General features: G+C 38.1%; 1 protein-coding gene across 1 annotated transcript in view; it reads right to left on the reverse strand.

The window, feature by feature from the left end:
- Positions 1-10,978, reverse strand: part of LOC102843374 (aspartyl/asparaginyl beta-hydroxylase-like) — a 268,463-nt gene that overhangs the window by 215,107 nt on the left and 42,378 nt on the right. Inside the window, exons 7-8 of the mRNA XM_006900733.1 lie at positions 7,151-7,240; positions 1,171-1,302 (exon numbers count right to left, since the gene is read on the reverse strand). Coding sequence (XP_006900795.1) covers positions 1,171-1,302; positions 7,151-7,240 — 222 coding nt within the window. The remainder of the gene's footprint in view (positions 1-1,170; positions 1,303-7,150; positions 7,241-10,978) is intronic.

The following is a 10,978-nucleotide window of genomic DNA, read 5'->3' on the forward strand; positions in this document are numbered from 1 at the left end:
CCTGGACTTCTGGTAGTTCTCTGCTGATGTGCTGTCCAGTTGTTTTGGATAATCTTCAGTAAAATCTTGCTTGCATGTGAAATCAGTGAGATTGTTCTATAGTTTCTACACTCTGTTGGGTCACCTTTTTTGGGATGGGAACAAATATAGATCTCTTCCAGTCAGTTGGCCAAGTGGTTGTTCTCCAGATTTCTTGGCACAACTTGGTGAGCCATGTAATTAACATGTAACATGGTTAATTGTGTATCATTCTAACAATGCTCCTCCCTTAAAGCATAAATTTGTCCTATTACTTTTCAGAACTGAAATACTAAGCATAACTAAATATTGGTTTATCGGTACTCATTTAAAGCACAAAATTATATACAACCTTTTTATACTTTTCAAGTAAAGACTTTAAGGTAAGAGGAGAGATGATATCAAAACAGCAAAGCAAACGAAATTAACCTGGTAGGGCTTCACATTAAAGAGATGATCTCACATTTTTAGCAAAGAAGAACCTAATGCACAAATAAAAGGACTTTTTTCTCATCATAGAAAGTACTTATCAATAGTGAAACTTTTTTATTACAGTAACTCAGGCTTGCCTGCTGCATATGGGCTAAGTTAGCACTTAGCCTTTGTTTAAAATCATGATACAGAATAAGCGTGAGAAAACTAGAATACATGGTCATTGGCCCTCGACTAGCTTCCTCCCACTTTTTAAAGTAAATTTTGGGGTGTGGTCTTTTTTTGTTTATGCAGCTTTATTGAAGAAAAATAAATCAGCTACTGGCAGAGCTATTAGTTGATCATTCAGCCATTGACAACTTGCATCATTTATTAAAGCAAACTTTTATAGGTGCACAGCTATGCTCATTCATTTAGGGACAGCCTATGGCTGGGTCTATATGCAATCAAAGGAGTGAACAGATGCAGCTCATAAAGCTTAAAAAATTTACTAACTGGTCTTTCATAGAAAACATTAATGATACCTGGTATATAAGCTAAGAATTCTTCTACCTACTATAATTAGGGAGTACATAGTTAGGGAAGTTTATAGTTTCTACTTAAAAATATTTAGATAAAATATAAATATTCATGCTAAAAGAGTTTAAGAAAAACATTAATAATTACAATTTCAAACTGCCCATTGTATTTTATAGATGATAACAAAAAACATTCTTTTACCTTCATGAAATGTTTCTGCTTCCAGGTTTTGACTCTCAAATTTATCATCTATATCACTTCCTGTCAGGAAATCTTCATCTGCTAGTTGCTGATCTCTGGCTGGTTCATCCTCTTCTTGGTGTATGTCTTCCCCTTTAATAATTATAACGAAAAAAAGGAACAGCTGTCTGAGCTGTCAACTTATGCATATAAACTCTGTGTACCCTACCATCGTGCAGGGATTTCCCCATCATGCAGATCCTGCTGCTATCCACTCCTGAGCTCTTTGTTCACTGGCACACACAGGATCTAAACCCAAAAATGACATGCAAAACTAATGAGAAAAGAGATTCCTTTAGATAAGGTAGTCAGGGAGATCAGGTTAGGCCAACATGTGCGGATCAGGAAGAAGTGTTCTAGGTTAGAAGATTCAAGTGTAAAGGCCCTGAGGTAGCAATAGTCTTTTTTTTTTCCAGTGACATTGTATTTATTTTATTTTATATTTTATTGTTGTTGTGTGCCCTCGAATCAGATCTGACCGGCACAGCAGGAAAAGCAATAGTCTTAACAAGAAAGGAAGGCCAGCTGGGCCAGAGAAAAGTAAACATGTGAGAAAGACACTAAGACCAGAGAGGACAGAGCTAGGGCCATCGGCTATGTCAAATATACAGGAGCAAGGGGGAAAACAGGGAGACCCAACCGTGAAGGTGATGACTGAGGTATGTGGTGGAGACGAAACAATAGGGCCTGCCAATGGAGCAGTCATGAAGAGCGTAGGAAAGAGAGAAACAAGGAAAATTCTCAGGCTTTTTCAAAATTGGCTTGAACAACTAAGTGGATGGTGAGACTTTTAACTGAAAAGTAGATTTGGTCAGAATAAATTTGGTTTTCATGGTTTCTTTTTGTGAAGATGGACTGGGCAAGTAGGGAGAGGAGATGAGAGGTGGGTTGGAGTCTAGAGTTCTGTTTAAAGACATAATACTGAGACATGCATAAAATATCCAGATGCAGATGTCCAAAATGCAGCTAGATTACACTAGTTTGGAGACAGATTTTCAAACATCATCCTCATGTAAGATGTCATTTAAAGCCAGAGGCCTTATACATTTCCAAAGGAGGATAAAGCCTGTGATGTTAGTTAGATTTGATTCCTCCTCTGCCTTGCTTGCCAAACACCAGCCAGGTGTCCACCCAGCCTTTCCACCTTCCACAAAAGTCAGTGTTGACTACCCAGCTCGTTGATTCCCTTGCATCACAGTCCAGCCTCCCCACCTGGTTCTCTGCCAAGTACTATGTCTCTCCTACACCTTTCAAGCTATGGCCAGAACACACCATAGTAAACACTCTTCAGGGCCTTCAATTACATTTAGAATCAAATCAAAACACCTACTAAATCCCTTCTCTACTCACTCTCCACCTACATACTCCATAAGCCTTCATCCTACACTGCTGTCATATGTCTAGAAGCTGCCCAGTTCTCTACCTCAATGACTGATCCAGCTTCTAAATTCTAGTATCACCCCAGGAAGATTCTTCTAACACCCAAGTCTGGAGAACACACATTCTCAAGTCAAACCCTCTGCCATGGAGTTGATTCTGACTCCTAGAAACCCTACAGGATGGAATAGGACAGAACTGCCTCATGAGGTCATGAATTTTTTATACAGAAGCAAGTTGCCACATCTTTCTCTCGCAGAGCTGTTGAGTTCTGGGCATTTCTGTCAGAACTGACGGTAACAGCATTCTTCATGTATTATCAATCCCTACTTGTTTAATCAAACTTTTCCCTGCCTTTGCCATTAAAAACTTGCTGCCATCAAGTGGTCCATCACTTATGGTGACCCTCCACCAGATCTCTGAGGCAAATCTGAATGGGAGGAGACAACCTCTCTTTCTCCCAAGGAGCTGCTGGTGGCTTTGAACTGCCAGAGAAGCATGGGCTGTTGGATAGCAGCACAACGCCCTACTGACTGGACCACCTGAGATCCTTTAGATGAAATAAATCTTGTACCATTTCAGAAATAGTACCTAAGCTCTAAGAACTTCAGAAACATAGTCAAAGAAAGCCAACCAAACACTGAATTGACATTCAAACTTAAAAATAAGGCCCAAGTCAATCCATATCATTTAACATTACTTTAGCAACTTGTAATAAAACAGATTTCAGTGCGTACCATGCTCTGTGTGTACTGTTTCATGGTGAAAGGCTTGAATGTCTTCTTTCACTTCATCTTCACTAGCCTGGGGTTCTAAAATAATTACAATACATACCAAGCAGAAACATTTTCAACATTGATTTCCAACATAATTTTTAATTGTTGTTATGTGCCATCAAGTCGCTTGTGACTCATAGTGACCCTATGTACAAGAGCTCTAAACGCCATTCTATCCTGTGCCAACCTAGCCATCCCAAACGCACTTATTCCCACCACTCCAGTCACAGAATCAATCCATCTCATCAAAGGTGTTATTCATGTGCATATGCATGAGTAATTCATATATGATTAATCAATACATTTGGCCAGTCAATTATGCATCTTGTTCTTACTACACAACTTTCTTTTCTATACTGGCAAGCATAATAGGTAATTTTAGATTGGTTTATACTTTGTCAACAGAAATAAATATTAAGAGACTTTTCCAAAATACTTTTTAAGAAAGAAACTAAAAGAAATCACTTCAGTCATTTCTCAGTAACACAATTCATGATAATGAAAGAACATACAAAATTACAATGTCCTCAAATGGTCGATTACTGGTTGTACACTGAGAACATTAAAAATATTTTTTCTTCAAAGATCAATAACACAAGTATTCGCTTTATAAAATGGTAACAAGAAGGCAGGAGAAAGCTTTTATAAGTACAGGGTAATAACGGTAAAAGTAAAGACAACAAAGTCTGCATATATTAACACATAAATTCATCCACTATCCTTACTAACACTCAGTAGAAGGCCCATTTGCCCGCTCAGCTAAACTGGGGGACAATCAAGGTGGTATGAAAAACATCTACAAGTTATTAAGAAGGATGAGTGGAAAAACTTCTGTACATCTCACATCACATCTTTGGAGAGGGCCTCAGTTGGTAGCAAAATGCAAAAATTCAGTTAAAAGTCAAACACAAAAGTAAACAATTATTAACTACTTTTTTTATAAGACTGTGAGGCAGAAAGCATCACAGATTTAAATGCAGCATCCCCCTCCACCCAAAAGCAACAGGTATGCCTGCCTCACTGCTATTCCACATTTTTAAATAAGCACAGTGCATACATTCAGTGAACAGAAGTAACTGTAGACTGGCTTTGCAAATGCTGTGAAATGAAATAATACCAGTTACATTGGTTCTGTTGGAAGCTATTCTTTATAGAATAAGCTGAACTTCTGATAAGAATGGAGATGTAACTATAATATCTCTTATGCTAATTTAATTACATACAAAATAGTTTCAAGTCCATATGATGCCTTACATTTTTGTTTGCAAGTGTCTGTATTTAATTGAACACTTTTACAGAAATGTCCTAACATTACAGAAGAGCCTGTCAACATCCACCTCTCCTTCTTCATCTTTCATAATGCCTATGACTGCTTCCTAATTGGACTCTTGGTGTTACAATCACTGAAATGAGTTCTGCAAGATAGCAATGGGAGGTAGGCAACACCGGGTGTTTTACCGTTTGGCTAAACACTTCAATAATAGCTTCCTTTGCACAAACAGATAAAAATCTAGTACTCACACATCTCCAAAATAATCTGCTAAAAGCACTAGCTTTGAACTTGGTAAACACATGATGGCTCAACGCCCCATGATTTGGTGAATGCTCTTCCTGGGTAGAGGATGAAAGGGTTGAGGTTGGTGGTGGTGTGATGTGCCGTCAAGTCATATTGACCCCAAGCTGAGTTTACAGTGGGTTTTAAGAGACAATAAATCACATGAGGAGATTGCTCATCTTTCTCCCATGGAAGAGCTGTGTGCCTTTCAGTTGGCAGAACAGCAATTCACCTGGCCACTAGTGCTCCCTAAGGGTTAGAGTAAATGGAAAAATAAAGTGATAAAAATAAGTATAGGTTCTTCTTCCAAAAGTGTGGCTAGCACAATAAGGAGAAACATTGGAAGGTGATAGAAAATAATGCAGGTGTCACACAAAGTTTTATTATTTTTTTAATGAGAAATTAGTACACATGCTTTTAATGGATGAACAAAGACACAAGAGAGAGAAATTAAATACTGAGGTAAGACATTGAGAAGACACTATTTAAACAAAAACAAATATTATAAAGAAGTTGAATATATAAGTCAAAAGATAAACTGCATTGGGAAAATCTGCTGTCGGGGACCTCTCGAGAGCACTGAAGATAAATGATGTCAGTCTAGAGAGTAAGGTGTGCCTTAGTTCAGGCCATGGTCTTCACAATTACTTGCTATGCATCAGAAAGCTGGACAATGACTAAGGATGATAGAATAACTGATGTCTTCGAGTTGTGGTGCTGGAAAAGAGTACTAAATATACCACGGACTGCTAGGAGAACAAACAGGTTTGTCCTGGAGAGGGTGAAACCAGCCTGCTCCTTGGAGTCTAGGATTTTGAAGTTTCATCTGACATAATTTGGGCAGGTTGCAAGGAGGGACCATTCCTTGGAGAGGACATCATACTTTGAAGGGTGGAGAGACAGCATAAGAGGAAGACCCTGGATGAGGTGGACTGACTCAGTGACTGGGGTAATAGAGTTAATTGTGTCAGGGACAATGAGGCTGGCTCCAGACAGAGCAGGGTTCAGAGCTGTTATACACAAGGTCATTATGAGTCACAAGTAACTCGACCACACAAAATAACAACAATACCATAATAAACTGCTCTATTAGAGGAATATGGTAGCAGTAATTTACAGAGAGTAATATTAACAAAAAATAATAAAGAGTGGACATCAAATGCAAGGCTTTCCAGAGTATGTGCCAACTTTGGAGCATTTCTACACAAGATTTTTAAATTACAAATTTAATTAGTATAAAGTAAAAGTTTAATAAAATCAGAGCACACATTTAAATTATAAAACCTAAGAAGAAAATTAATTTCCCAAGCCATGGTATGATTACAGTAACTTAAAGAATATCAGAGGTAGTAGTAGAAGAAGGAAGTAAACTCCCTGTAGGTTATTACTTATGTAGTACAAATCAGAAAAACACAGCTATTTTAAAAATATTACTTTCAAGATAAACAAACTATTATTTACCAATTAACAGGGATAAAAGCCATCTAAACTACTTTCTGGATCCAGTACTTAATATTACCAGTAAATATAGTGTTGTACCTAGTATTTCCAATAGGTGGCACGATTAAGCCACATTTCGTGAGCAGAGGGTTTAAAAAAAAAAAAACCACTACTTTCCCAATAAATAATGAATAGCAAACAAAAAATAATTACAATTTAATTTTTAAAAAATTAAAAGAGTACAAAAAAAAGAGTACATGATTTTAAATTACTTGGTCACAAGCCCTGGGTAACTCTAAGGACATTTAGCGGGGCTAACAAACTCTGCAGGTAAAAGCATCTAGACTTTCACAGGGCTGGCTGGCTGGCTGGCTGGCGGGTTTTCATGTGGAAAGGAGATCCTACTGTTCAATAACCCCTGCTAGTTCTGCTTTGTTAAGTATGTGCAGTAACGGAACTAATGCATAGTGCCCATTTCCACCTGCCATGTGCCATGGCTCAGCTGTGCTAAAGAGCCAGGACCTAAAGCACACGGCTCTTATTCAGCTCATGATCTTCCTAAGGCTGTAGTATTGGACAGGAAATTTATGCTTTGACTACTTTACCTAAAAAATTAATGTTGTAGAAAATTTTTTTAGTGAAAAACTGACGTTTACTACAGAATTTCAGGAAGGAAAAAAAGTAACTTGTTAGAGAACAATGTAAAAGAAAAGTCAAGAAAAACTAATTCTCTAAACTGCAAATTGGGGTGTTGTCTGGCGAAGGCAGCTCTGCGGGTTGGAGGACAGCTTACCTGTCCCAGGGTGCACCTGTTCTCCAGCAGCTTCTGGCTCCAGTTGTTCTCCTGGTGCAGCTGGCTCTGAGGCGGAGCTTTCCTTAAGCCCTACATTTTGTATTCATACAGTTAACTTAAGCGACTTCTTTGTTTGGGGGGATTTAACATATTAAAGCAAGAAAAACAACATTCTCAAGTATTTTGTCAACAGTCTTTCCAAGTTACTCAGTTTCCAAAATATAAAAAGTATAAACACTTTCATTCTGAAGGAAAATAATTTAACTTCATGTAGGCCTTTAGTATTTCTTTACATGGGTTACTCTTTTTTTTTTAAAAAATATATATATATATATATATATATATATAGTTGGTGTTAAGAGCCATCGAGTCAAAGATGACTATAAAAATATATAGCTATGTCAAAATAATTTGCCAAAAGAAGTTTGAGTTCAAATTTCTCTCATGTTCCTAATTATCAGAAGATTAATTCCTCTCCTGTACTCTCAATAAGAGACACTGAAGTTCATTGTTAATTTTTGCACTTTCCCTATTTTGCCTTATGTTATTCTTCTGGAAAAACTACAAATTGCTAAAATGAGAAATCCTACATAATTATTATAAAGTACCTAAAAGCAACACCACTTTAAATCATATTATCCCATAATAGCTCAAGAAATTTAAAACTCCCTTTTAAAATTTTGTCCCTTTTCAAAAATGCTTTAATGAAAATTCAGTATAATCTTTAATTAATATGAAAAAAATTTAAAGTCAATGCAAGACTACTTTGTCATGCTAAATTCTTACATATTTTATGACATTGAAATTCATGCTCATGAATTCCCAAGATTAGAAATTCCCTAAGTTTAGGAAAACGTAACTAAGTTTAAGAATGATAATTCTATTTACTGGATTCTGAAGCTTTTCCCCTTCTTCCTGAAAATTCTGTGATGAGTTGTTATTAACAGGACTAACGCATTTCAAGAGTTTAAGTGAAAAGTTCAGGGAAGAATTGAGAGGCAATTTGTTTTAGTATATCATATTCATTTGCACATATGTATATGCCAATATTTATTTACATAGTTTAGAAAAATTCATGTCAGTGTCTTTTATTCTTGATTCTATTTCCCCCAACCAATTCCTTCCTTATAGCTTTTCTTTCTCCCATACCTTCTCTCTCAAAACCCAGAGGCACTAAAAAATGCACAAGATCTAACCTCACCACTTATATTTCCTCTGCTTTCCAAACACAATGTCCCACTTCTACACAGAAGCAAAAAGTAATAAAAGAAACATCAACACTCTTAGGTGCTCCATCCATAAGTGATTTTTAATTAGCAAGTAGATTCCAAACAGAATGTACACTAATACTTGTAGATCCTAAGAGTAGCTAAGCTTCAGGCTGGAAATGGTCGTGAAGGTAAAGGATGAAGGGGTATTAAAACACCGTCTTCAAAATTCCAAATTCTGGGCTGAAAAATAATTGTTCTTTCCTTATTAAATACAGGATGACCTAATAGCAATTTGAAATAGGCAATCTGAATCCACTGGCTGATCCACCGACAGAGGGGGCAACTTCATCCCATGTGATTAACTACTGCCTCTGAAAACGCACTGGAGGGTCAGTTCCAGATTGGTTTTCACTCCACAGTTGTTGCTGTAATTGTTATGTGCCATCAAGTCGCTTGCAATTCCTAGCGACCCTATGCACAACAGCCCTAAACTCTGTTCGGTCCTGTGCCAATCACACTGTCTCCAATACACCTACCCTGATCAATACACCTATCACTGAATCAATCCACCTCATAGGGGGCCTTGCCCTCATGCACTGTCCTCCACCCTACCAAGCATGATGTCCCTCTCCAAGGACCGGTCCCTCCTTATAACATGTCCAAAGTATGTTAGATGGAGCCTCAGAATCCTTGCCTCCAAGGAGCCAACCGGTTTAACCCTCTCCAGGATGAACCTGTTTGTTTTCATAGTAGTCCATAGTACACTCAATACTCTTCTCCAGCATCACAGCTCAAAGGTATCAATTCTCCTTCTATCCTCCTTAGTCATTGTCCAACTCTTTGATGCATAACAAGTAATAGCAAAGACCATGGCCTGTATCAAACACACCTTAGTCTCCAGAGAGACAGCACTGCTCTTCAGTACTTTGGAGAGGTCCCTAACAGCAGACTTTCCCATTGCAATACATCTTTTAATTTCCTGGCTGCTGGTGCCAAGAGTGTTGACTGTGGAGCCAAGCAAACTAAAGCTGTGAACAATCTTAATCTCTTCACCATCCATCCTGATACTGCCAATTGGTCCAGTGGTGAGAATCTTTGTCTTCTTGATATTGAGCCTCAATCCTACTTGAAGGTTGCAGTTCTTGACCCTCAGCAGCAAGCGCTTCCGGTCCTCCTCAGTTTCAGTAGGCAGGGTTGTGTCATCTGCATAACACAGATTGTTGATAGATCTTCCACCAACCCTGACCCCACATTTCTCCTCATAGAGCCCAGACTCACGGATAATCTGTTCTGTGTACAGGTTGAAAAGGTACTGAGACAGGACACATCCCTGGCGTATGCCCTTCCATGCAGTGTTTCCTTGCTCTGTTCTAACAACTGCCTCTTGGTCCAAGTATAGGTTTCTCATTAGCATGATCAAGTGTTCTGGGATTCCCGTTCTTCTCAGTCAGTCACTCCACAGCACACAACAATAATTAAATACACTTATTTTCACTTGCCTCAACTATTAATAGAGCAGGCATGAACTAACTGTTCACTGCTAAATTTGCTGACTAAAGAGAGTAAACCTTAAGAAATTTTAAAATCAACTAATTTTTGCACTCTTAGTATCTGATACCTGGCACAAAATAGTGCTGGATGACCTCTTGGTGACAAAAAAGACAGGACTCACACCAATTTCTCAATTATTTTTATCAACAAAATTCTTATCTCTGCCCCAGCACTGCAGTACCACAACCCCATTTGCCTGAGACAATCCCACTCTACTTCTGTTATTCTAATTTCATTCTCTGAAGGGCTTGATCTGAATAAAAAATTAGTTATCAAGCCACACTGACATGCACCAGGCTCCCAAACCATGAAGCTCCTTCAGGGGTTCAGCAATTATTTTCCTGTCAAACAATTAAGGAGCAGTGGTAGCCAAAGGCAAACAGTCAAATCTACCACCAAGAACAGTGGGCAATCTCCTCCTGCAAGAATTATAGCCTCTGAGCACTCATATTTTTTGCGGCTTTGTTCACAATAGCAAAGAGTTGGAAAACAACCTAAGTGCCCATCAACAAACAAATGGATAGGGAAGCTCTGGTATATTCACACAATGGACTACTACGCTGCATTGAAAAACAAGGAACTCATGAAATATTATTCAAAATGGGTCTGGAGGACATTATGCTGAGTGAAACATCTCAGTCACAAAAGGACAAATACTGCACAGTGCCACTGTTGTAGAAGGAGACTGATGTTGGTGTTGAGGTGAGACTGAGATAGATTGAATAAATTATGTATACTGCATTGAACCAGATGAGGGAGAGAAGTGTTTAAAAGCGATATAAGATTGGGTATTATGGTCATGACAAGAGTCCAAAATGAAGGCTAAATAGTGGAGTGTAGTGGGGGGGGAGGAGATTGTACATCAATGAAAGAATTTTTCTTTTACTTTTCAAAGAGAAGAGTGAAGGGGGTAGGCAGGGCAGGGAGAAAAAAATGCAACAATTAATGAATGAAAATCCAATGTGTCTGTAAACGTTCATTACAATTAATTAAAAAAGGGGGGGCAAAATTATTGGGGCAGCTATTGCTGCCAGTTTAGGGCCTGTGTCAGGAAAAGGAAGTCTTA

The sequence above is a fragment of the Elephantulus edwardii genome, unplaced genomic scaffold, assembly GCF_000299155.1.
Source record: "Elephantulus edwardii isolate Elephantulus edwardi_28Jun2011 unplaced genomic scaffold, EleEdw1.0 scaffold00292, whole genome shotgun sequence".
NCBI classification, from domain to species: domain Eukaryota; kingdom Metazoa; phylum Chordata; class Mammalia; order Macroscelidea; family Macroscelididae; genus Elephantulus; species Elephantulus edwardii.